At 42.1% G+C, this 26577-nt stretch overlaps 3 protein-coding genes across 6 annotated transcripts in view; 2 read left to right on the forward strand and 1 right to left on the reverse strand.

Annotated features, from left to right (window-relative positions):
- Window positions 1–681: 681 nt before the first annotated feature.
- PSMG2 (proteasome assembly chaperone 2) lies at window positions 682–7923 on the reverse strand. The gene is made up of 7 exons (XM_041399289.1): window positions 7713–7923; window positions 5944–6115; window positions 5109–5167; window positions 4159–4277; window positions 2711–2884; window positions 1391–1511; window positions 682–1035 (listed from the first exon to the last, which is right to left on the reverse strand). The coding sequence occupies exons 1-7, from the start codon at window positions 7779–7781 to the stop codon at window positions 943–945; spliced, it is 807 nt and encodes a 268-aa protein (XP_041255223.1). The 5' UTR covers window positions 7782–7923; the 3' UTR covers window positions 682–942.
- On the forward strand, window positions 7830–22517 carry CEP76 (centrosomal protein 76). Of its 3 annotated transcripts, XM_041399285.1 has the most exons (12): window positions 7830–8029; window positions 9330–9485; window positions 9807–9888; window positions 10253–10477; window positions 10986–11171; window positions 12884–12981; window positions 14092–14220; window positions 16645–16836; window positions 18907–19073; window positions 19936–20269; window positions 21503–21720; window positions 22167–22517. In XM_041399285.1, the coding sequence occupies exons 1-12, from the start codon at window positions 7967–7969 to the stop codon at window positions 22303–22305; spliced, it is 1989 nt and encodes a 662-aa protein (XP_041255219.1). In that variant the 5' UTR covers window positions 7830–7966; the 3' UTR covers window positions 22306–22517. The 3 variants fall into 3 exon arrangements, with proteins under 3 accessions (XP_041255219.1, XP_041255221.1, XP_041255222.1); XM_041399287.1 differs by lacking the exon at window positions 16645–16836; XM_041399288.1 differs by lacking the exon at window positions 22167–22517 and having other exon boundaries at window positions 21474–21705.
- Window positions 22518–23937: 1420 nt separating this feature from the next.
- SPIRE1 (spire type actin nucleation factor 1) overlaps window positions 23938–26577 on the forward strand; it is a 127170-nt gene continuing 124530 nt past the window's right edge. The window contains exon 1 of one of the 2 annotated variants that reach the window (XM_041399251.1): window positions 23938–24027. Coding sequence is in view for 1 of the 2 variants with exons in the window: in XM_041399250.1 (XP_041255184.1) it covers window positions 25107–25413 (307 nt within the window). In the remaining variant the exon portion in view is untranslated. Of the gene's footprint in view, window positions 24028–24797; window positions 25414–26577 lie in introns of those variants that run through there. The other variant, XM_041399250.1, reaches the window with a different exon arrangement.

Here is a 26577-nt window from a genome sequence, read left to right on the forward strand (position 1 = left end):
TTTTAGTTTCAGCTTCTGGAAATGGAATGGAAGCCTGGAAAAGGCTTAGGGGTATCCTAATTGTGACCTTCCAGTTCCCAGAGGGACCCTGCAAGAGAGCTGGAGAGGGACTTTTTACAAGGGCATGTAGTGAAAGGATAAAGGCAAATGGCTTCAAACTAAGAGTAGGTTTAGGTTGGGTATTAGGAAGAAATTGTTTGCTTTCAGGGTGGTGAGGCACAGGCTTAAGTTGCCCAGAAAAGTTGTAGATGCCTCATCCTTGGAAGTGTTTAAGACCAGGGGCTCTGAGCAACCTGGTCTAGTGGAGGGTGTCCCTGCCTACAGCAGTGGGGTTGGAACCAGAGGATCCCTTGGATCAGAATCCTTTCCAACCCACACTGTTTATGACTCTATATAGGCAGAAAAGACAGAACAGGCTGTTACACTGCAGTCTCCCAGTCTCCCCATCTGAAGCTACTACAACATCACTGGGAAAAGAAGGCAAAACCAGATCACTTCTGATGTTCACTTACCTCACCAGGAAGTCTTGAAAAAAAAGTTAAGATCCACAGTTGACATGGAAGTGGAGAGTTTTATCCTCCAAGAAAATCCATGCCTACACATCACTCTCAGTTCTCAGCTACATTAAAAAGGAGCACCTTAAGCTTGTCCATGGCATTAACACTTAATCAGGGAAAAAAGTTTCTTAAAAAATATTTTATTAGAAAAAACTTCCAACCAAAGTTACTCAATAAACAACTGTACAAAACATATTTCTTTGGTGAGTTTGTGAAAGTTACCTTAATTTCTTTAGCTACCCACATACACAAAAGTAATTTTTCTTAAATAAAGCATTTATGTAGACACCAAAGCAAGCTGCTGCTCCTTGGCAATTGCTGTGTAATCACCACCTCAAGGGACATCTGCAACCGCACACGTGACTCACAGCGAGCTCAGAGCTGATCAGAAGAGGGCAGGTGGGAGACCGTTGCCAAAAAGTAGGCGCCAAGAACTCGGTATCTTCCACTGTGAAGAAGGATCTGTGGAATTGTTGCTCTGCAACAAACCCAGAAAAATGAAGTTTTAAGTAGTAATGATGTAACTGGATATTAAAATAATGGGCAGCAGTACAAATGTGTCACGGTGGGTTGTTTTAGAGAAGGGCACTGGAAGAGAGAACTCAATCAAACCTTTACACAATTTTTGCCCAAACCTGTCAAACAAAAGAACTGGTGTTCAGATTTGTTGTTTCAGGTGGGAAAACTCCCAGTGAGATTTTAATACAAATATATGTTTTATTTGGCATATTCTTGATGACCAAGAGCCAAAATGAACCCATCTGGACTGAAGAAAAATGAAAATAATGGATATAAAATATGACAGCAAGAACTTTAGATCCAACAGTACTTACTTCACTTTTAATTAGCTGGAGCCATTCATTAAGATAGTTAACAAGAACAAATGCATCAGGGATGTTGTCTCCTTCTGAGCAAAATTTCAGAAGAACTGCCATTTGGATTCCCTCTGAGCAGCTGCAACAAAAATGAGCATGCATTTATATTTAATTTTTAGATCCATGATAATTATATTTATGTATTAAGAGCAGCAACAATATGTGTGTATCTTGTGAAAAGCCAAAACCAAAAAGGAAAAATGCATGGATATATATATATATTTTATTTTTTCCCTCCAGATTTCCTAGATAACATTTTCACACTTCATGCTTTTTTGTTTAGTCTTGAATTTGTCCTTTACTTTGCAAGGCAAGAATCCTACATCTTGCAAGAGTATGCAGGCCTTTTACATACTTAGTTTGCATTTTTGTGCTGGTGAGGTGCTGTACACATCCTTTGATACAACCACTCCTTATCCTTCTGTGTATTTTAAACCAGGAGTTTTGCAGGCTGCATATCACTACTTCACTCAGAATATTCTCATTTTTTAATTTAGATATTAAGATGGTTATTTTAAATTATTTTACCTCAAGTCCTGGCAGTTTATTTCTTTTGCAATTGTGTATTGTTTCCATTCTGAAGTCAGTATAAATGTAAGCATGGCATTAGTAACTCTGCTGCTGTTGAATGCAACAGTGTTGTCAGGTGTCAAAAGTAATAATTAACAAATAAAAGTAAATTTTCCACCTGACACAATGCATCTTTTGCAGAACCACACAATTGTGCTACAAGTGAGTATTAGTTTCTAAAATTAAAAAACTCAGCTTTCAGCACAACTTATGATGCACACACCTTTTAACAAAACCCCCACTCATCTAATTTTTTTGCTGGCCCTGAAATCTTGACACATTCATAGCGCTCAGAATTGTTTGTGGGTTTTTGGGTTTTTTATATAACTGACATTGGAACCATCTGCCTCAGGAAACAGTTTTAGTTAAAGTAGCACAGATACAGGAATTCTACTATTTACAACTTGTGGTGTGGATAATATCAGATACCAGATTGATTGTGATCATAACTGTAAAGACTTTATTATTTTCCTTTAGCCTATTCCCTTGTATTTTTATCTTATTCTAACTTCATGATCCAGGACTCCCTACTTTTCTTCCTCCTTATTATGGGCCTGACCTGAAAGAAATTCTATTGCTATAAAACCCTGTTCTATAAACAGAAGGACTTTTCTTTTCCTATAACATAGCTGTTTATAAGATAATTTTACCCAAGTACTAAAAACAAGATTTCTGATATCTTTCTGTGCTAATCTTTAGGCAACTCACCTCTCAGTAAACAATAGTTTTGTGATGCCGCCTCCAGGTATATGCAGAACTTTGTCTGTACTATTTATTCCAGGATAAGCTGCTACTTTTTCCATTTCTTTCCAGTTTAGCTCCTTCATACGGCCTCCAACTGCTTTCTCCAGATCAGGTGTGAGCAGGTAGCGCAGTGGTGTCCTAGAAACAAGTCAAGGATGCATTCAGTCTGCCAAGGAAGGACACTGCCCCAGCTATCACTTGTGGCAGACAGAAGGTGCCAGCACTGAGGACCTCACACCTGCAGGGAAGAACTGCTCTGACATTGTCTCCCTCTTCAGATCAAAGTTAGAAAGTAAGTCTGTGGCCTCAAAACTGTACAAAGTATTCAACTTTATGCCACAAACAGAATTTAGGTACCCTTTCAAGGGCTCAGTTAACTGGCAAGTGCCAAATACATAAGCACCTAAATAGGGAAACTGCTTATGGTTGTTAAAATAATTTACAAATAAAATGTGCTTTTTTCTTCCTTCAGACAGGAGGTGATTAATTCAAAATCTGTTTGGGTAAACTTGGACTTCACCACAGTACAGTATTTTTAGTAAGCTCACACTACTAATACACTCAGACTTTAGTCAAGTTAAAAGTATTTTCTGAATACACTACCCTCATTCATTAGTAAATCTGCTATAAGGGAGTTGTTCTGTGGTGCTGAGGGAGCTGGGAGGGTATAAATCACAGCTTATGACTTAGACCTCATCAAGTAACTCATTTAATTCCATGTTAGCTGGCCATCCTGCAATTGTGTGGATCTACCACTGTATCTGGGACGTGCATAGATCTAGACGTCCTTTGAGGCCCTATACATTTTTAGAGCCTGAGGATAACAACTGCAGAAATATTAATTTTATTTGTTTCTCATTAAATCACCAATTATGATGCCCTCAATCATCAAGAAATGCCTGTCTTTTGGATGGGTAATATCTAGTAAAAAATTACTGCAATTGCATCCTTGCAGCTGCCTCCCAACAAATAATAAATTATAACTTCCTATTAAAAAAAAAAAAAGAATGACAACTTACTGTGTCAAAGAAAACCTTTCAAATCTAGAATGATGACAAAGAGGTCAGAAACAAACCAACACTGCTATCAACTATTAAAAATCTAACCTGTGACCTGTATGTCAGCAGTTAATCCCTGACATTGCCTGCAGCCACTGGAAATTAAAACTGAAGCAATGCAGGCTAAGTGCAATTTGCTTACAGCTTTTCATTTGATCAGTACTTTCAACAGCAGTAACCCAGAAAATTCAGTGACTTATCCTGCAATATGTCATGTTTTAACAATATACTATGCATTTTATGACCAATGCACACATGTAAGCAAAAGTACTCAGGACATGGAAGCAGAGGGAAATATGTCAGTCAAAAAACCCCAGAAACATCAGTTAGGTCTTTTTAAGGACACACACATACCCCAGAAGCTGCTCATCGTCGCGCTGGTACGCGTGGCTGCTGGACAGGAGGACAACCCTGGCACATTTGCTGCTCTTCACCCAAGAAAGCAGCGTTTCACAGAATGGTCTGTACTTGTTCTTTGTGCAAAGACACAGACAAAAAAGTGAAACATTTAATGTGTCCTTAACAATACTAGGTGTTATGTATAATGTTTAGCAGTGATGTAAATTATCCCTCATATCCACTTAGTCTTCAGCTCCAGATATATTATTAGAAAGCAGAGAACTGCCCTGGTTTACTTAAGCAAAACTACACGTAGAATTACAAGAATTATCGTTAAGACCATGTCAACAACAACAGTATCACCTGTTCTGTGTGTCATTAACACCAAAGGAAAAAGCTTTAGAGCAAGATGGGATGGCAGGATCACACAGAACTTTTCCACACATTGAACTGCTAAGACACTGCACCACAAAATTTTTTCTGTAATGGCATTCTGATTATTTTAAGTTACAGCCACTCCCCAGTTAATGAGTAATACTAAATTCCTCTTTTTTTACCAAATGAGCACTGTTAAAATGAATCTAGAATACTATGAAATAATTAAATCACATGACACACAAAAATAAAGCTATTACAAAGAACACAGAAAAATAATAAATGTAAAGGAAAAAAATAAACAGACAAAACCCAGACCAGTTTGTATTTTCATGACTCTTAATAACTAAAGGAGATAATTACACTAAAATCTACCAACACAGACAGCTGTTGTGGGGATTGGAAAAACAAAATGCAGAAAGTGATGATACAAAATGCCTCAATGAATGCAGAAATCAGTAAAACTTTACCAACTGCAGAAGGTGTTCCAGCATGAAGTAGAAAAATACTTTTGCCAGGCCACTTTGTATTTGCCAGCAGAACTATTCAAACCAAAGAGTGAAGTAAGAACAATCAGAGAACATACATACCTTTATAAAAGGTGATCTGATCTGCAGAACTACAAGTTTCCTTGAAGGTAAGGAGTACACTACAAGAAGAAATGATTGTCATATTAAGCAGAAACTGAGAAAGAGATCTGGGTTTAAATATATCAAGAATTAGCCCATTTACAAACTTCAGGATAGTAAACCTTTCAGCTATCAATTCACATGGGGAAGCCGGACGACATCCATGTGTTAAAAACACATATTTCTGTGCATTGTACTATCAGTTGTACTAAATTCAAGGACTGAATTATGAAACATATATGAGGATTTGCCTCCTATAATTATTCAGATAATGTATTTATCTTTGCAAAGACTGCCATATTATTCTGAGATTTCTGTGATTTAAGAGGGTAAAAAAAAAAGATACAATGATCAATGTAGACAAAGAAATTAAGAATTTGTCAGGGGAGTGGGAGAAAAATTACATAGGGAAAAAGGCAGAGGTATATAGGAAAAAAGAAGAGTGGATAAGTATCCTTCTAAATCAAAAATTCAACTTGTATTCCAATAATTTTTTAAGTTTATGCATACTTGATATTGCTTTGGATTAACACCACACAGAGTTTTTGCTGCATTACAATATGGCTCAAATTCAACATTTCTTACTGGTTCCAAATGTCAAATTGGTTTTCCAAAATAACAACAGGAACAGTTTCCTTTGTGAAGTGTAAATCCATTCCTATCTGTACGTTTCTGCAGCTATTATTACTGCCCTTAATTTAAGCACATCAGAAAAATTTAACAAGAACAAAAAAAGTAAATGTGATGTTCTTGCATCTTATGCCCCTTGCAAATACTTTCAGCATTCAATACCCACCTTCAGCATTTATACTCAGCTCCACTGAGTTTTCCTCTGCTGTTGCATATGGGTTATTTCCAACCATTGGCACCAGGCAATCGGTGTAGAAGTAACCAACTTTAGTCATGTCAAGTGTGGAAATCACCAGATCTATTGCCAGCTGACCGACATTCCCCACGGACACTGCTGGCTGAAGTAACAGAATGAACCAAATTATACTGTGCTTCATGGATGGCATAAGGTGTTCTTCAAATTGTGAAAGCTTAAAATCTGGTCAAACAGGAGTTCTAAAAGTGGCTGCTCATCCTCTGGCAAAGGTGACTATTTCCTACCAGAAGAATTGGTAAATACAGGATTTGGTCTCTGTCCGACAAAAAACATCCTGGCCACTTCTGTGAATAATCCTGTCTCATTGTAAATTGAAAGAACAGGTTGGAAACTCACCTCTTTTTCCACATTTTTTGATTGAGAGTAGGTAAAAGCCGCTCAAGCAACTGATGTGAGACTGGCAAAGCTCACATGATGCCCAAAGGCAGCTCTGGTATTACATATTAAGCCTCTAAATCTCAGACTGACTCATAGAAAAGAGTAGGTTGTTTCTCATTTTTTTAAGAAAAAAAAATTATAAGCGCCCCCTTAAATTAATTTCATAGGAATTGCTGCGGGTTGTCATCAATCGGGGCAGATACTGACCTAACATACTGAGCTAATATGATGGCACGGAAAGAGAAAGTCAAGGGTCTGTGTCCTCCCAAAGAAACTATTACAGAAAGACAACCATAAAACGTTCGGTGTCTTTCCTCTAATTTATAATCAAACCTAAGAATTGCTGCTGCTGCTGCTGCCCACGGGGGAAAGACAGCGGATTCGAGGCTGCCAGAAGGTGAGGGAGGCCGCGGCAGCACTGAGTGTCCGCACGCCCCGGCGGGCACCGCGCTCCCCGGCAGTGATGTGTTTCCTGCTGCTGCTTGTCAGCTGAGCGGGAATGCCTTCCTGCGCAGCCTGCACAGTCATGCCGGGCTGTGCAGCCCTGCCTGGGAAGCGATGGGCTCCTGCAGGTAACCCAGCAAGGGGAGAAGTGACGGCGTTTGCCCCTCCGCAGCCTGCGCTGGAGCTCTGGTCCCACAATGGCATCGTCACCCCGGGCACATGACCTCACACTGATGGCACACCGTGTGTGAAGGCGATAAAAACACTTCCTAAAACAATCCTAATCCGAGATTTAAATGTAGCAGATTTTTTTTTTAAACATTGGAAGCATTTATATATCCCATCTAAATGAAAAAAAATCCCAAGATTTTATTGCAGTGACAACCCACGGGTGCTGCAAATGCAGTAAAAGCACATAAAGCACATTAATTTTTAGAGCAACAGCATATAGCTATAGCTCCGAAATAGCACATAGCTGTTGCTCTAAAATAAAATACAGCTGTTGCAGCTCGGCACGGATCGTCCTGACAGGGGCAAGCCCGGGGTTCTGAAGACGGAGAAGTTGACAGAAACGGAGAAGACCCGCTGAGCTCTGCTGCACAAAGCGCCCTCCAAACCCTCTTTCCCCCGGCAGAACACCCCACAGATTCCACACACACCGCCTGCGCTGCGCCTTCTCCGCTTATCCCGCGGCCAAGTTCCCAGGGACGACCCTCGGGCAGGGCAGGGAGCGACACCAGAACCCCCCGTGTCCCGTCCCACAGGAGCGGAGCGGAGTCCTCAGCACAGGGACCGGGGGCAGCGACCCCTCAAACCCACCGAGAACGGGGAAAAGGGGAAGCAGGAGCGTGACTCACCATGAGCAGAGTGAAGCCTTTAAAGTCGGGGGCGGCGGAGCCCCCGCCGCGGTCGCACGGAATGAACATGCCGGGCGGGAAGGGAGGAGAGAAGCAGGCAGTGAAGAAAGGAAAGGAAGGGAAGAAGGAGGGAGGGAGGGAAGGAAGGAAGCAGCGCGCGGACGCCGCAGCTTCGTGCTGCCGCCAGGGGGCGGTGGCGGCGCTGCCCGCGGTGCCTGCGCGGCCGTTGGGGCTCGTTCCCGGGCGCCTCCGCCATGTCGCTGCCGCCGGAGAAAGCCTCGGAGCTGAAGCAGATCATCCACCAGCAGCTGCTCAAGGTGGGACCGGCGCCGGAGAGACTTCCCTTGGCCCTCAGGGATCTGTGCCGGCCCCCGTGCCGGTGTCACCCGGCCGCGGGTGGCGGCAGCGCCCGCTGAGGCGGTGGCGGAGCGCGCCCCGCTTTGTTTTCCTAACTTGGATGGCTGCAGGTGGTTCCCAGGCACCGCTTGGTCGCTTTCCTGTTGCTTTTTGAGCGAGGGTCTTGAACTGGTCGCGAAATAAATAAGGCTGTAACTCCTATATCGCTTGTTAGTGCAGTGGTGGATATTCCTGCCTGTGACCCAGGAGAACGCGGTTCTTGGAGCAAGTCCAGAGGAGGCCAGCAGGATGATTAGAGGGAGGCAGCTCCGAGGAAAGGCTGAGAGAGCTGGGATTGTGCGGCCTGGAGAAGAGAAGGCTCAGTGGAGACTTCATAGCAGCCTTCCAGTACCTGAAGGGAGTCTGCAGAAAGGAGACAGACTTTTTTACCAGAGTGTCTAGTGACAGGACAAGGGGAGATGGATTCAAATTGAAAGACAGCAGGTTTAGATTAGATATTAGGAAGAATTTTTCACTGTGATGGGTGCTGAGGGACAGGAAGAGGTTGCCCAGAGAAGTTGTGGATGCCCCATCCCAGGAAGTATTCAAGGCCAGGCTGGGTGGGGTTCTGAGTGACCGGATCCAGTGGAAGGTGTCCCTGCCCATGGCCAGGGCTTTGGAATGAGATGATCTTTAAGGTATTTTCCAGGTAGGCCGTTCTGTGATTCTCTTTCAGGTCCCTATGGCTGTGTTCTTAACATCCTTCCAGTGTGAGAGTCAGCTCTATAAATCCATCTGCTTTCACAGCTCAGATGATGGGCAGACATGCTCAGACTTCCCTTTGAGCATAGGGAAAGCTTGCAAGGGAGATCTACTACTTTTGTGCCTTACCTATATAAAAGCATATTTTTCCCCTTAAAAAATAAGGAAGTATGATATTAAGCTTGAATTTTGAGGGAGACAAGAAGTCAGAACAGCAACCATTTTGTAATTGATGGATTTACCGACTTTTTTGTAAGGAGGGAGGTTCAAGATGAATTGCTGTCAAAGAGCACTGAAAATGCCTAGGTTTTGTGTGCTTGTATTTTTTTTTTTTTACTGGGAGAGCTGCTTTTGTAAAGTAGTGGCTCATTTGATTAGTTCTGCAAGGATCAGTATTTTGATATAGTTATTTCTGTGTTCCTAGGAAAACCCCCTTAGCCTTACAGACTTAATTGGTAAGTTGTACCTGCTGCCATAGAGAGGGCTGGGGTTTGTAACACATAATGAATTTTCTTTCAGATGGATGTCCATGGGAGGATACGAGAAGTTCTTGCTGAGACTATACGAGAAGAGCTGGCACCTGAGCATCAGCAGCTGTCCACAGAAGATCTGATAAGAGCCCTGAGACAGCGGGGAATCATTGATGATGTTATGAAGGAACTTAAATTTGTAACTGTAAGTAGCTTTTTAAGAGGGGAAGTATTTCTGCTTATTCCTCTTACTGATGTGGGTGTTTTGACAAAGTGAAACTGTGCTGCTTCTGGAGGTTTGTGAGGACCTTACTGATTTAAGACATAGGAGCAGAGAAGACTAATGCATATGCTGAAGTTGGTTGGGTGGTAATACTGCATTGAAAATATTTGTTCAGTTTTAGGAGGGAGCATACCTAAGGAATGACATTCAGATGAAATGGAGGATCCTTTAATTTTTAGAAGACTGTGGTAAGAGCACTGTTGCATCCCTTGAGTCCTTAAAAAGTCTTAATTGTAATTCCAGGATGTGAACGAAACGGAGAGGGCTTCAACTCTGAAACCATCAACACATTTTGTTGACAGAGAACCACCAGTTTTGAAAAAAAGTATGTTTCTTGTTTATTTAAATGCTTGGATCATAGTTTTGAAACAAATTTGAAGTCTGATTTTTGCACTCTGAATCAGTAATCCAGTGTGAACTGGCATAAAGGTGGATGTTACCTCTGCTTATCCACAGGGAGTAAACTTGTGTAAGCAGCAGCAATCAGTGTTGCATTAAATATGATTTATTATTATTTAATTTACTTTACACTAAGATAACTTCCATATATTTTAAAATCACTTTCTCCTAAGCACGTTTCACAGAAGTTTCTTTTTTTGTTAGTCTCCTGTTAGTTGGCTGATATTTAACAAATTAAGCTTTCTAAGATCTGTTTGTAGTCTCTTCATTTTTATTGCTACGCTTTACAGCTAACATTGACCCAACACGGAGGTATCTTTACCTTCAGGTTTTGGGTGGAAAAGCTTTTCTGGAACATCTTCAGGAACCAGAGCCTCTGCCTGGCCAGATCTGTTCTACCTTCACTCTGTGTTTACATTTTCGAAACCAGCGCTTCCGTTCCAAACCTGTACCCTGTGCCTGTGAGCCAGATTTTCAGGATGGTTTTCTACTTGAAATACACAAGGATAGCCTAGGTAAGGAATATTATGGGTTTAAAACTGATGCTGTTGGGATTTTTCCCTAAGAGTTATTGTGAAATATGTTTGATATTATTTCATGGATTTCTTTCCTGTTTTTTGTCATGTGTTCCTGAGGAAACTGATTACTCTATTGGGTTATGCCACTTGTAGATCTTTCTCTGCTCTTGCTCTTTTGCTTCTTTTTCGCTCTAAAGTAACTTGAAATTGACCAGCTTTATAAATTCTTAAATGTTAATTCCATTTTAATTTTTTGTGTATCTGAACTAGTTGCATTGCAGTACTCAACTACAAAAATAATTTTATCTTCTCTGTAGTCTCTCTGTAGCTCTGTACTAAAATGAGTATGGTTTTAGAGATGGGACCATTGCTTACACTTCTGGACTCAAGATCCCTCTTTATACGTACTACAGACATTGCATTTTGTTGCATACTGTTTTAAAATTCTGTGGAGAACTTGGGATGACAATATTCTTGCTGTCTTATTTTGGTTTAATAATGGCAGGTGACGGGAGCAAGATGGTGGATGCAACCACTATGTTATCTATATGTGACCCAGTGCACATGGTTCTGATCAAAACAGACACATTTGGTGAGACCACACTGGTAGCATCCTATTTCTTGGAGTGGAGGTCTGTCTTGGCTGCAGAGAATGGCGTAACAAATGTTGCTGTGGAACTCCTGGGTGTAGGTAAGGATGAAAAATAAGCATATTACGAGGACTCAAAATATTGGGTACTGAGCTTGCTTACAAGCTTAAAGCAGTATTTTTGATCTAGTTCATTTTTTTCTTCAATTCAGAAGTAACTGTAAAGTATCCTTAGAAAATGCCTAGAAGACGTAATGGTCAGATTTTTCTGTTACCAAGCTGCTAACAATGAGTATTCCAGATGCCATGTAGAAATGGTTCTTGTGTCTGGGAATTCCCACTATTGATTGTCTGTAAAACCTGGTTACGTTATCAGACTCAAACCAACCAACCAAAAATCCAGTAGTTCGTCTCCAGGAATACATCTGGTCAGAGCACTGGGGAGTAAAATCCAGCCTATGTGCCTTTCATAGCAAACTAACAGTTGCTGGAGAAAGGGATCTCTGCTCTGCTCCTGTTTATCCCAGTGGCTGGAAGTGTGTTTTCTGAAACAGTTAGTACACATGTGTATTTTCATGTGTCATTGTCCCCCGTCCTCTTCTCAGCACTTCCAGCCCAAGTTTTTAGGATATGATTTAGTGAATAAAGACGAGGTCTCTCATGACTTCCTACAAGACTTTTTGCAGGAGCAGGTAATGACAGGACAAGGGGGGATGGATTCAAACAGAATGAGAGTAAATGTAGATTAGATTTTAGGAAGAAATTCTTTCCTGGGAGGGTGGTGAGGCACTGGAACAGGTTGCCCAGAGAAGCTGTGAATGCCACATCCTGAGAAGTGTTCAAGGCTAGGCTGGATGGAACTCTGAGCAACATGATTTTGTGGAAGGTGTCCCTGCCCATGGCAGGTGGATTGGAAATAGATGATCTCTAAGATCCCATCCAGCCCAGGCCACTCTGATTTTAATTTTCTATAATGAATTGGAAATGCATAACAGATTAGTTGGGTTTAATTCTTGGATGGGTTATGGAGCAAGTTAAATTTAATTCTCATTAGTTTTTTTCCAAGTAATAAAGTATCAGTCCAATAGATCCAGTGCTTTTTCTCCTCTTCAAAATCCTATCAATTGTACAAAATGAATCAAGAGCATCAAAGGATGCTGCCATCTCAGATAAACACATAAACTACTATGTGAGGTTTCCATTGCTTGTATTGCTTATGGACCCATCTGTAATCTGTTTTGTAATGCTTATTGTTGTTTATGTAATTTAAAATTTTCAGCATTAGGGGGGGGGTTGCTGTTCATTTGTTTGTTGTTTTGGGAAGTTTTTTTAAGTTAATTAATCTCTTTGTATGACAGCCAGAGTCCTTCATTAATGAACTGTGTCCTGGGGGAAGATGAACTTCACTTATTTCCACCTATTTAAATTTGAGCTACTTGTGTAATCAGAAGAAATAGGCACATTTACAGTGTGTGATTCTTTGACATGATTTTAGATGCTTATTCTAGACATTTCTAGAATACCATTCCAGAATTCATCTCATATGTCCAAGTACTGGCTGCAAATAGGACCTTGGATAATTGTTTGGATGTAGACACCAGTGCTTTTTTTTTGTATATTATGCTTTCTTACAGCTTCATTTGACTTTGAAATTTAAATAAAGATTCCCACTTTGCCTATGTTGAAAGCAGTTTAGTTACCTTTTGTGATTATATAAGGCTAACATATATTTTAATGGTTTGCCCCTGCCTGGCTGAAATAATCTGAGCAGATTGAATATGAGAGAGCTGATGAAAATTTATTTTCTTTCAAAGGTACAGAATCAAAGGTTTCTGTTGGTGTTTTAAACATCAGACTGGAAATGTATCCGCAGCTTAATAAGACACTTTCTTCAGAAATAACTAGTACTCAAGTAAGTAATTTTGGGGAGGGCTAACTTATTCTTTTGTTGGTGGGGGGGAAGCTCAGTATAGAATTGTAGATGTTGAGGACTGGGGTTTTTGAATGTTTAATGCTTCTTTTTTTCTGTTAAATTCAAATATAATTACCTTTTTTCAACTACTTTGTCTGTACTGAACATTACTCAAAATATTACTGTCATAGGTTTTTCTAATTACTTGTATTTTCTAATTACTTGTACCTCTGAAGAAAAAAGAAAGATGCGATATATCTAATTTTCTTCAGGTAGCATATATGTTTGCTTGCTCTTTCCCATGTGAAACAGTAATTTCAAGTTAGCTATTCTGCTTGGAAAGCCAGTAAATGTTGGCCTGAAGGTGCATGCAGATATTTTTCTGCACATTGAAATCCAAGCAATCCTTCTGTGCAGAAATGCAGTACTTAAAATGAACAGTACCTCGGTCAAGCCTAATATATGAACCTACAAACAAGAAATACAGCTTGAAGTTTTTCCTAATTGGATTTCCATTTAGAAATACCATGGATTCTCTTGACACACTTAAAATGTTAAGCTTTATTTTACATATGCCAGGATGTGGTGTTAATGTGCTTACTGTGTATGATGCCTTGAGAGGCTACCTAGAACAAAGGCTAGACAGTATTAAAGGAATAAAGTACGTATTTATTAAAAATGCTTCAAAGGTTACACCTTGGGCAGTGCAAGAGCCTGGCCATGGCTACACCCAAGATGGACACTGGGTCATGAGTTTTCACACTTTTATAAGTTCTGGTCCATTTACATATTTGGGTTAATTGTCCAATTACAGCTTCAGGTTATGAAGTCCCATCCTCTTGGATTGCTTTCCTCAGTTCACTGCTGTTTGTACTTTTTGGGCCTGAAGCTTCAATGGTGTCCTTGGTTGTCAGGCTGGAAAAGGATTGTTTTGTCTAACTGAGCTGTGAAGGGAACTTGCTAACACTTTATATGAGTTCAGAGTTATATACTAATGCAGTGCAGAATCTGGAAAATACGAAAGCTAAAACTTAAGGCATCATTAATGGGCTTTTTTCTCCTGTTTGGAATTAGTATGTGTAGGATTGGTTTTGTTTTTCCTACCTACAGTTCGCTTTGGAACGTCAGAAGACAGCAGAAAAAGAACGTTTATTTCTTGTGTATGCTAAGCAGTGGTGGAGAGAATACCTGCAGATCCGGCCTACCCACAACGCAAGGCTGGTAAAGATCTTTGCACAGGTTTGTAAATTTTATAAATAGACCAGTCCTTTCTTTGAGTTAGCTTTTTGTTTTATTTTGAACTTTATGTGTATGTGGAATCTGTATAAATTTATCATGTGGTTATGTTCAGGTCAGGGGTAAATGTGGTGTATTGTGCAAAAAAATTAAATTTGTAAGGACTGAACTTCTGTTTGTCTATTGAAGCTTAAGAGAACGATGCAGACAGAAGGGTTGCTCTGACCACCTCTGATGTACCAAGTGAAAAAGCCTGCTCAGTCTTGTCCTTGAATACTCAAAAATGGCAGAGACTAGGTAATTCGGTACTATTTTGTACAGGAGTTACAAAACAGTTACAAAAAATTGACTTCCTGGATGTAGTAGAACAGATCCTCAAAATATTTGAACTCTCTGTCATCTGCAATGAATCTCTCTGGTTTATGTCACACAAAACTACAGTCAAAATTACTTGAGTCTGATAAATTACTGTATCAGTTACTCCTCAGTAACTGTTCCTCAGTGAAAGGAATGCTATGACCCTTGCATTTTTCATGCTATGAATTTACCCTGCATAATAGCAATTTTCCTACCACAGTAACTTCTTACCTCAAATCAGTGCCCTGAAGCGATCTGTACCTCCTCTTTGGTGAGGCAACAGCGTCTCTTCTGGCTGTGCCCTGAGTGCGCAGGAGTGACGTGAACTTCCAAATCCCAGCCAGCAGCTGAGCCCCCACCCTGTCACTCTCCCACTCCTCATCAGTGGGATGGGGGCAAGAATGAAAACTGCAAAAGCAAGGAAAAGTTCATGGGTTGGGATAAAAGTGGTTCAGTAACAGAACGCAAGGAAGGAAGAGAGGGAAAACAGTGATGCAAAGACTGTCACTCACCTCTCCCAGAGCAGACAGATGCCCTGATAGTCTCCAAGCAGGGGCAAGTTTAGAAAAGTCTGTTCCCCACCCTCACTGTTTTTATTGCTGAGCATGCCACTGTATGGCATAGAATATCTCTTTGGTCAGATCAGGTCGGCTGTCCTGGCTGTGTCCCAGCTTTTTGTCCATCCTGAGCCTACACCTGTGTGGTGGCAGAATGAGAAGCAGAGGTGGCCGTGATCCTGTGCAAGCCCTGCTCAGCAGCAGCTAAAACACTGGTGTGTTCACAGCACATTTGGGTCACAAATCTAAAACACAGCACCATAGGGCTGCTGTGAAGAAAACAAACTCCCTTCCAAATAGACGCAATACAAAGGCTTAAGGGTTTCAGGGCAGAGTATAAAGAGAAAAAGGTCTATAATTAAACTGGATAGGAACTCAGCCCCTGCTAGAGCTTATCTTGAGTTTCCCAGTGGGCATAGCAAATCTTAGTAAAACTTTCTGGGAACAGAAATGAGTTTATTAGATTAGTTTGATAATTTAGTTACCATCAAGTTTCAGATGAGTAATGCAGAAACAGACATTATATATGTGAGACAAAATTTAAAAATAAATCCTGCCTGTGGGGTTTTTTTAAATTGCTTTTGAGCTGTGAAATAGTTTTCAACAGGATTCCAGTCAGCCTCAAATAAATGCTGCTTTTTTTTCCACCAGCTTGCTGGAAAAGCATGACAAAACCTTAACGGGGACAATCTGTGACTACAGTAAAAATATGAGACCATAATCTCCTGGAGCTGCAGAGATTCAGAAGTCTTTGATCCCTTTTAAAATATATATGAGCATAAAAGTACCAGTTTAGCCCAGTGAGGAACAGAAGACCTCTATGTTCCTTGAAATAGTTTTAATAGATGGTAATCATAATATTTGCCTGCAGCATGTAATAAAAAAGATTTTTAAAAGTCATCTTATTTTTTAATTTTTACAAGAACTTAGAAATTCTTAGTATTATTGCTTAGTTTAGATCTAGTTACTAGATCTCGTTGCTTAATAGATCTAGTTACTTCATTTTGAGTAATTTTTATTGCTTGCTGTTATGCAAAGAGGTAGAGTACTCAAATTCAGGAGGAAATAGACACCTTTTAAACTCTAGAATCAGTTGCTGAATGTTTAATGTTTTTGAGGGAGGGTTTTTTTGCAGTCATTATGGAAATGGGTATGTGAGATTTGTTCTGGCTTGTTTTTATACTTGATAATGTGGAAATTAATAGTGGGTAGAGCATAAACAGTTCCTCACCCGTTTGAGAAAATTAATTGCAGCCTGTGCTGTTCCTGGTGTTCAGACATTTAGTGGAGAGTGCCCTGTGAGTGACAGAGCCAGACTGAAACCCGTGGTCTCTCTAAATGAGTGGTCTTAATGGTCTTGTGTCCTAATTCTGGGGGTATTTTCGTGTGGCGCTGTTTCTGAGTTATCCTTGCTCCAGGGAGGACACATCCCAGAGGAAAAAGGTAAGCTCAGATGAACGTTTTGCGACGCTTGCGCGGCCGGCCAATAACCGACCGCGTCTGACGCGTTCAGGATGAAAACGGGGTGAACCGGCCCGTGTGTTCCTACGTGAGACCCCTGCGCGCCGGGCGGCTGCTGGACACGCCGCGGCAGGCAGCGCGCTTCGTCAGCGTCCTGGCCCACGAGCGAGCCGCGCTCATCGGCGGCGGCGGCGGCAAGCAGGAGCAGTGGTGCACCCTCCTCGCCTTCCTGTGCAGGAACAAGGTGCGTGACAGTGCCCCGGCGTGGCACCGAGGGGTAGGTGGCCCGCTCCGACCGAAGGCAGGAATTTAAAGCGGGCTGCAAATGCGTGCGTTAAAATCGGATTTGGAAGGTTCTGTTACAGTCGTGCTTGAGGTGTTTTTAAAGAGGAGCAGGTGCTAAATAGTAGACAAGATGGCTTTGGAGCAGACTTCCTTTACTGTAAATGTGCCTATTTCTTCCTTTACTGCTGTACTTGGGGTCCATTTGTCAGTGCATGCCTTTGACACTGAAATTGCTTCTCTTCTGTTGCATTTCTAAGAACACTTATTGTCATCCAGTGAATCGCTGCTACTGTGCAGGACACTAGTTAAAATTCTGGACTAATCCAGGAAGAGTAGAAAAAGTCTCTTTAGTCTCTTCTCTCTTTTGCTGATTTGGTGGGGTTTTTTTTTGTTGGTTTTTGTTTTGGTTTGGGTTTGTGAGGGTTTTTTTTTCAATACATGGGCTGAAATACGCTGATGGTTTTTATGTTCTGTTTTGCAAGATAGGAATTTTCACTACAAGTTTCAGCTTAGTTCTTGGTGGTCCTGAAATACGCTGACGGTTTTTATGTTCCGTTTTTGCAAGATAGGAATTTTCACTACAAGTTTCAGCTTAGTTCTTGGTGGTCTGACATTCATATCATATGACTGTAATAAGCAAAACAAATTGTAAGTGGTTCTGATTTATGGCTCTTCTATTTTATGAGCAGAAGTAATAGTGATCACTTACTGATACCTCTTTGGAATGGTCAGTACTTTTCATTGCCCTGGAGATACTTCTGCCTTCAAAAATAACGTCACTGGTGTGTTTGCATTTAAAAGATGTGTTCAGGGCAGCAGGAGCTGTATCCCAGATTTTAGATCTGCCTCCAAGGCCACGTAGAACAGGCATCAGCAGCTGTCTCCGAATATCAGATGATGCATAGGTGCTGTATAAAGGCAGCTCTGGCTGCTCACTGGCTTTCAGAGGAGATGGCAGTAGGGACTTGGAGGACTGCTGGATTTGGAGGCACAGAGAAAGGTGTTCCTTTAAGGCAGAAGTGGAAATCTGTATGGAAAAGAACTGAATTTAGCCCCTGAGACACCAGCTGGATCATTATTTTTCTTGTGAAAAGTGGTATAGTAGTATTAAAATTATACAGGTTCACTACAAACTTGTTTAAATCTACCTTTCTGCATATTTCCCTTTTATGCTATGGTAGGGCAAGATTGTGTTGTTTTGATACATCCAAGAACTCTGAATTTTACATTTTCAACGTTCTGAACAGTTATTTGACTAAAAAGCCTTACTGTTCTGCTTCTGAATGCTGTACTTTGTGTTATGAAGCTTTCATTGTTTGAGCAATTTTTGTTCTTACTTTACAGCTAACGTTTGTAAAGAACTCAAGAGACAAAGGATATTAGACATTGCATTTGGAAATTGTTTTTTGTGAATTATCAGTGGTAGTAATGTGTTTATGAGATAAATGTTTTTCTTACTGAAGGGAAAAAACAGCTGCACATGATTCTCAGCTGTTTTACAGTTAGATCTGTGGGGGACCTTGTTTTATCTTGGTCTAGTTTCTAAGATGGACAGCACATTCAAGAAAGTGAAATACCAGTAGAGTTGCATTTTATTAAGTGAAAAAATTCCTAACTGTGTGAAAATACTGTGTAATTTCTAGTCTTGCCTCAGGTATTTGCCTTATGTATATATTTTACATTTAATTAGAACATTGTTTTTGTTGTCATTGTCAATAGATTCTGGTTTTGAGTTTCTTGAAGGTATCTCTGTAATCATAAGAAATGTTTCCTAATGTTAATCATACACTATACGTGAACAAACAGTGTCAACAGTCTGTCATTAGAACATGCATTTTTAACTCATTTATTCTATTACAGAAAGCTAAAACTTGTCTAGTTTAAATGGTAAAATCCTGACTTTTGATACATGCTTTAGATAAATAGGAGAGTAACATAACTTGTTAAATGGTGGTTTGATAAATAGCACTATTTTCTTTCTTTAAGGTTTTATTATTATTACTAATATTTATTAATATTTACTGTCTAGGGTGACTGTGAAGACCATGCTAATCTTCTGTGCAGTCTTCTTCTTGGGTTTGGATTGGAAGCTTTTGTGTGTGTTGGAACAAAAGCAAAAGGAGTCCCCCATACTTGGGTGGTGACTTGTGGATCTGATGGAACAATTACTTTTTGGGAGAGCTTAACAGGACATAGGTGAGTAAAAAGAATAAAAGAGAACAGAACAGTGTATCTTGAGGTTTGTGTAGGATATTTCTGCTCTTCTGGTTTTTTTTTTAATCTTCATGATGTTTGTGATGTTTGTCTTTGAATTTTTTTTCTGTCTACTGCTTTTGCTTGGAAAATAACTGATTCAGTGTGAGGGGAAGTATTTCATCAGTTTGTAATATATCAGTGTCTTTAATACTGTATGGCAGCTGTTTTGTGTCTTGTGGCAGCTGATTGCCATCGATGTTACTGCTGCCATCATTTGTAAAGGAGATGAAATCTGACATGATTGTTTAGGAACCCGTATTTTTTGCTTGATTTCATCAGTGAAATCAGTGTTGCATTACTTTTTTTCCCCCTGAAGAAATCTCCTTGAGTTCTCTGAGATGTTTTCTCGGCTTGAGTCATTTGAGAAGGGCACATGTAGTTGTTTGGTGTACTAAAGCTTCTGGAACATGTTCTTTCTGATGTTCAAAACGAGCAATTCTCTTTTGCCACTGTTTGTGTATCCTGTGATTAGCATTTGCAGGTGTATTCTTCTAAATGTGATGATAGCAGGGAAACTGTATGAGCATGTTCTTACAGTTGCAAAATTTAACTGCTTGATTAAACAGCTTATTTTTCTAGATTTAAAGACTAAAAATTCTGTATTATTTGATTGTATATTATGTCTCCAAAGCATGTGCAATTACATTTCTGTAAACAAATTAATGCCATTTTGGGGGGGAAAGTTGCTGACAAACTTGGCTTCTATTTTTAAAGGAAAAATGGCTATATCTGTCCCATCTTTATATTTTTACCTTGCCTTGAAAGAAGTTGTATTAATAAGAAATTTAATCTTTTTGACTAGGTACATCCACAGACCTATCAACCCTGATGACCCTCCCCTAGCTGAGCAACCCAAGCCACTGTATCCATATCGCACAATAGGTTGTATCTTCAACCATGAAAAATTCTTTGGAAATTGTCAGCCCTCTGATGCTGTGGAGGTGTGTGTGTTTGACCTGCATGATGCATCCAAATGGAAACCCATGAGTGGAGAAGCAATAAAATCTGTATGTGCTCCTGGAGCAACGTCTTCAGTTCCCCCTTCTCCTCCTCTGTGTGCTTCTACAATAGATGCTGCTGTAACAAGCAACGAGATGGAAGTGCAGCTGAGGATACTGGTCTCTGAACACAGAAAGGTGAGAAAGATTGGCAGTGATCTGTCATGGTAATAGAGGTTTGTGTGTTAATTGTGTACTTGTTTTGGATAGCCATTTGTTAGTTCACGTACTTGTATCTTTGCAATGTGTTTTCCATCAGGTTTTGTAGAAATGTGATATGGGAAAAGTGAAACAACTGAAAAAAATGTTTGGGAAGACTGTAATGAGCTGGTTTAGACATCATAATTACAGTTATTTGGCGTGGTGATCCATAGCCTCATGTGTGGGCTCTTCCCCCCACACTGCCTTTGCCCCTCATTCTGGGTCTGTTATCTTCAGCTTATTGGTGCCTGCAGACCACCCATGAGGGGTCTCTAAAAGCACCAGGAAGATGAAATCTGGTTGTTATGGGCTTTGCCAATCCAGCACAAATGTTTCTGGTTCCTAGATAAACACAGGCTTTCAGCTTTTGTGATCTTACTCTGACCGCTTTACAAAATCTGAGCTATTTTTAGAAGTTAGTTTTCTCCTTTACCAGGATTTTTACAAGGCATAATGTGCCAGAAATGTACTTCCTGTGCTGGACATGAAGGCAATGATATTTTAAGTTCCTGTTAGCTTGTGTCTGTTTTTAATGAGGTTTTTGGATTGTTTCTGTTTTATCTCCCCACATGATGCTCAGCCTTTAGGGTGGCAAAGTAATTCTCGGAGTATGAGTCTCATGCAGTGTTAAATACATACACAGAAGATTTTTCTACTTCTTTGTATTTGGGATGCTGGGAAGAAGGTGCATATATGTGGTGGGAAGATGGATGGTAGAAAGAAGGTGCCTTTGTGTTTCGGGGAGCTGTTGTGCATAATTTTTTCAGAAAGGCTTTTCCACGAGACATTTGAAAAAATGTCAGGTGAATTTTAGTTGATCTTTTCCATATTTTTGCTGTGTATTTATACATATCTTCTCACATTTAATGCAGAGATACTGTAGCTGAAAAATCTGGTTTCAACTCTGCTGGCCTTATGTTTTTATTATAATAGTTTAGCTTCATTCCTTGATAAATGTTTGATACTTGTGGTGTCACTTGCTTCTGGTGGTGGCGTTTGCGTCTCCCAGCTGGTGTGTGAGTCAATACACAAATCTCACTGCTTCATTCACTGCCATTAACTGCCAATATAAAGATTCTTGGATTTATTTGAGTCTATACAGTAGGCAAGTTCAGGCATATCCTGATGTACTTCTGCACAGTTGTCATCGCTCTGTGACTTGCCTCCCAGGATCTTGGCCTTTCGACTGTGTGGGATGACCAGCTGTCCTATCTGTTGTCACAAGCATTAGCAGCCTACGAGCTCGAACGCACAACGGGTGTTTCTGCAGGAAATGAAGAGTTTCAGGATGCCGTAAGGAGAGCGGTACCCGATGGTCACACCTTCAAAGGGTTTCCCATCCATTTTGTGCACAGAAATGCCAGGAGAGCATTTGCCACATGTCTTCGGTAAGTTTAAGTGTAAAGATATACGTATATGTTAAAACTAAATAATAATCCTTAATTGCTAATTGCAACTCATTTTTTTAATAACAAATTTTAAAGAAAATTAATTTCCTTAGGTTAGAGCTGGAGGAAGAATGGTGTGGTGTGTGTAATGGATTAGGTTACATTGGAGATTCAGTGGTGATAGACTTCTTGTGTGTTAAATTGAAGAATGAGGAGTTAATTTCATTTCTCTGTACTTGTTAAAAATGGCCAGTGGTGGTGTCATTTTCCTCCAAGGCAACAGCCCTTGCACTATAGAGCGATATTGTTATTTGTAATGACAGACTCATGGTTCTCATTTTTACTTAAATGCTAGTTACACTTTAAAAAAATGGCACTGTGTAATTAAAAGCTTTAACAATGTCTTAGCATTGTCTGTTACTCTTGTGCTTCTTTTTGTCATATAGGTCTCCTTTTTGTGAAGAAATAATCTGTTGTAGGGGAGACCAAGTGCGACTTGCAGTTCGTGTACGAGTGTTTGCATACCCCGAATCTGCGTGTGCTGTTTGGATCATGTTTGCCTGTAAATACCGCTCTGTCCTTTGAAAAAAATCCCAAACTGTTCATACCTTTTCAGCGCTGCAAAATAATGTATGTGGGTGTAAAATGATTCCATGAAAAACTAATATGGTATTTTATATAAATGCCACTGATTTTGAACACCACAGTGTGTGTATTGAAGGGGATTGTGTACACAGTAATGATTGTATTTATAAAGAGAATTTATTCTTTTTAATAAAAGTTACTTTTTATATTTATAGAAGTGTGAGTCAAGTTACTAAAATGTGTCCAAAAAATATTAGCTTGTTTTTTGCAGTTCTGATTGGTTTAAGAGTTTATTTGGGTCTGCTTTACTTCTGCAGGGTAAGAGACTTTTTTGTACCTCACCTTTCCCTGTAGTGTATGAGGTGTGCTTTGTGAGTGACTGAGATCCAGAAATACTGGTGTTTAGGCATGTGTCCTTCAGACAACAAAATTTATTTCTGCCTCTCATGGATCTATCAGCAACTTATACATTCAGCTTCTGAGAACAGTTCAGTCAGATAAACTTGTTAATCTGTGAATTTAATAGTATATGGATTTATTTCAAAAATACACATTAAGACTTGAATACCTGAAGATGTGAATAGCTATGATGGGTTAGATAAAGTAGTTAAACTTGGTGTCTTTTGCCTCTTGTTACCTTAAGAAGTTTCTGAGGTAGAAGTTGGAGCCAGGCCATTTTGCTTGACAGCCATTCATGATTTTGTCTGATTCTGATGCTCACATCTGTACTTAATTAGCCATCTGTGATTTTGTCTGTCTTAAACCTGTGGGTGATTATTTTGCTGAGTATCTTTAAGTCTTTATGCTTTGCAAAATGGCAAGCTGTTTGGCTTACTGAACTTTTCCATACCAAACTTCTCAGGTTTTTCCCCATGTGGACTCTGGGCATCTCTTCTTGTGGCTGGAAAATCTGAAACTGTTTGGTTCCTTCTGTAGAAGCCATTGTGTGTCAGTGATAGGCCATGACCACCTCCTTTGGTTGTCCTTGTAAGAAAGATGCCACTCTTTCTGCTGCTGCTGGACTAAAAAATTTACCTTAGAGAATATTGCAACACATACAGCAGGAGTGAATATTGGCATTTTGCATGTACATTTAATCAGCAGTGTAGCAATGTGACACCATTTGTGTCTTTTTTCTTCAAGAGGTGTTAAATACTTCCTATGGCAGCACTGAGGTTTTTTAAATTTAGGACTCTAATAAGTACATTATGTACTTACTGGCCCTGCTGCTAACTTTACAAGTCTGGTTTTATGGGGTTTTTTTGTTTTTTTTTTTTTTACTGCTCGGAAGATAAAAATGCATTTGTTTGCCTGTTATACAGCATATAGAATATATATATATAAATATATACATATATATATATATAAAAGCTTCACAAGTACAATTTCTCCCCCAATTTCCTTCTATCTAAATGTAGCCTGAAAAGCTGGATCATATTGCATGGTGAATATCACCAAATTTAACGCGTTATTTAGGTACCACTTGTATCTTGTATGCACCGCTGTATGTTACACAAGAGGAAAGAGGAAAAAAGCAGCGGCATTGAGTACAGCTGGAAGTGGAACGGGAAGAGAGGAGCTGGAAGTGGAACGGGAAGAGAGGAAGGAGCTGTTTGCTTGGAGCCGGCGGCGGGGGCCGTGCCCAGGTGCAGTGCCGCTCCTGCGCGGCAGGGGGCGCTCCCGCCGCTGTCCCTCACGCCCTCCCGGCTCCCAGTGGATCAGGTGCGAACGGGGGATTTGTACTTTCCTTTCGCATCTGAGAGGTACAACACTAAAGATAGAAACTGAAGTGTTCGGTGTGAGCTGCAGCTTATTTAGCCTGATGTTTTTCTGCGTGAAAGTGCTCGTTTGCCTGGGGCAAAGCTGGCGTGAAGGGCTGTGCCCTTCTGGTGCCCAGGTGTGTTCAGAGGCAGGGTCGTCAGTTCCCAGATGACGAGGGAATCGTTGTTCCTCGTTGTTCCCTTTCCAGATTGAACTGATTTAACTTTGCTAGCCTCTATGTGTACCCTGGACGCTTCCAACCTTGTTGCTGCCGAGGATGGAGCTTTCACGGGGAAAGTGTTTGGTTCGGGAGGGCAGACCCGGTAATTCAAAGGCAGTCGCCCTCCCGCTATGGAAGCGGGGCTCTGCGGATATGTTTCGCTGTATCCTTGATGGCGCAGGTTGGTGTCAAGTGTTTAACGCTTGGGGGTGCAGGGAGTGTCATCCCGCGTCCCGCCGGCAGTTGTTTGTTTCTGGGGGTGCTGGTTACGAACACCCGGCGCAGAAACAGCGGCCCGAGGGCTGTGGGAGGAGTGCCCCGCGTCTGTCGGTGTCTCCGGCAGAGCGGGAAGCCGAGCGGCTCGGCCGGCGATGCAGGCGCCGGTTGCCGTGGCAGCCCCGAGCGAATCCTCCCCGCGCCCGCCATGGCGCCCGTGCCGTGCCGTGCCGTGCGGCAGGGGGCGCTGCGGCGGCGGGCGGCGCCGCGCGGCGGGGGCGGGCGAGGACGAGGACGCCATTGCGTTGCTATGAGCTGTCGCTCCCCCTGCGGCGGCGGCAGCGGGCGGACCGGGCGCCGATCCTGTGCCTGCCTTCCTCCTGACTCCTGCCTGTTTCCTGGCTCCTGCTGCCTGCCGCGCGGGCCGGGCTCTCCGTCCGGCGGCCTGGTGGCACTAGTGGGGCGGAGAGGATGAGCACGGCGGGACCGGGCGGCAGCAGCAGCACAAGCAGCAGCAGCATCAGCGCAAGCAGCAGCATCAGCAGCCGCTGCCGCGGCGGCGGGGCCGGTCACTGAGCGAGGAGCACCGCGGCGGACGCAGGGCATGGAGCCCCAGCCCGGCGCCTCCCGCCCGGCCGCCGAGGAGGAGGAGGACGGCGGCGGCGGGTCCGGCGGGCAGCCGGAGGCGCTGTCGCTGGAGGAGATCCTCCGGCTCTACAACCAGCCCATCAACGAGGAGCAGGCGTGGGCCGTGTGTTACCAGTGCTGCGCCTCGCTGCGCGCCCGCGCCCGCCGCGGAGAGACCCCCGCCGCCAGGCTGGGGGCGGCGGCCGCGCAGCTCCGCGTCTGGCGGGACGGCGCCGTCACCCTGGAGCAGGACGAGCCCGACCGGCCGCCCCCGCCCGCCGCAGGTAAGGCCGGGGGGCCGCCGCCGACCCCGCGGCAGCAGCCTTTGTCCGGGACGTGACGGTCCTTCCCGCCCGAGGGTCGCGGTGGGCGAGCGCTCGGCTCCTCGGTCCTGCCGGGGGCTGTGGCTGTGGGGGTGGGGGGGTCTGCTTGCGTGTGTGTGTGTGATCTCGGTGTCGTGCCTGGAAAGGTAGGACCCCTCTCCTGGGATGCGATCGCCTGCGTGCGGGCACGGGCAGGCGAATGCGGGTCCAGTGTTTTATAATTGCGTCGTCTCTCCTGGTGCGTAATCAATCCCGTGTCATCCGCGCACCGGGAGCAGCGCCGCTCTTGCGGGCTCCCTGCTCTTTGGGTTCCTCCGGCCGGGCCGTGCATCCCGCAGGGGCTCCCGGAACAGTTTGACATCAAAAGGCACCTATTAGAAATGTATCCATTTAGATGTGTGCTGACACTAAGTAAGTGAGAAAGCCGTGTACAGGGGCTTAGCACCTACCATCTGTTTCGTTAAAATGCCCAGGAAAGCGTATTTTGCATTGGAAAGGAAAATGAGGGCGCATGTCTTTTTCTCAGCCTTTCAAAGCTTCTGATTTTAAATGTGAACAGCAGTATTTTTTTTTTCTGTTGCAAGTAAAGCTCAATTTCTGAAAAGAAATCAAAGATGGGCAGCAGAAGGATGTGGCCAATACATGATGGTGTTCCCCAGTATCAGCCTAGTCCACATTCCCCGTCACAGAATTTTCTGAGAAGACAGAGGTTTCAGCATTTTAAAGTTGTGGGAATCAGAAGGCAATGGTAAATTCACAAAATGGGATTAATGGAGCCCTCAGCATTTAGAGCACGAATATTATGCCTGGTGTTACGATTTAATGAAGCCTTTTGATACAGTGCCTGTCTGAAAAGTCTTTTGGCAGAGACTTGCAGTAATCCAGTTTGGAGCTAGTGGTACATGCAAATATCAAAATATATTTAGTGGAAGAAAGGACATCATTTAGTTCTGCAATTGTAATGAGTCTAATAACGACTTCCATTTGAATGTGATCTGGTGTGCTTTTAAAATTGTTTTAAAAAACAGGTCTTTGTAATGTTAATTAAATGCCAGACCAACACCCAGAAATTCCAGGAAAATGCTCTCCTGACCAAGGCATCTGCATGTCACAAGTGCATTGAAG

This window comes from Onychostruthus taczanowskii, unplaced genomic scaffold (genome assembly GCF_017590055.1).
Source record: "Onychostruthus taczanowskii isolate IOZ18803 unplaced genomic scaffold, ASM1759005v1 scaffold16, whole genome shotgun sequence".
NCBI classification, from domain to species: Eukaryota; Metazoa; Chordata; class Aves; order Passeriformes; family Passeridae; genus Onychostruthus; species Onychostruthus taczanowskii.

Coding starts and splice junctions, on each gene's coding strand:
- PSMG2 (XM_041399289.1), bottom strand. CDS start 7,781: ATGTTCATTCCGTGCGACCGCGGCGGGGGCTCCGCCGCCCCCGACTTT. Junction 6,116..7,712: donor AAGGCTTCACTCTGCTCATG/GTGAGTCACGCT, acceptor CTGTTACTTCAG/CCAGCAGTGTCCGTGGGGAA. Junction 2,885..4,158: donor GACGATGAGCAGCTTCTGGG/GTATGTGTGTGT, acceptor ACTTGTTTCTAG/GACACCACTGCGCTACCTGC.
- CEP76 (XM_041399285.1), top strand. CDS start 7,967: ATGTCGCTGCCGCCGGAGAAAGCCTCGGAGCTGAAGCAGATCATCCAC. Junction 10,478..10,985: donor AATACACAAGGATAGCCTAG/GTAAGGAATATT, acceptor TAATAATGGCAG/GTGACGGGAGCAAGATGGTG. Junction 12,982..14,091: donor CAGAAATAACTAGTACTCAA/GTAAGTAATTTT, acceptor TCCTACCTACAG/TTCGCTTTGGAACGTCAGAA.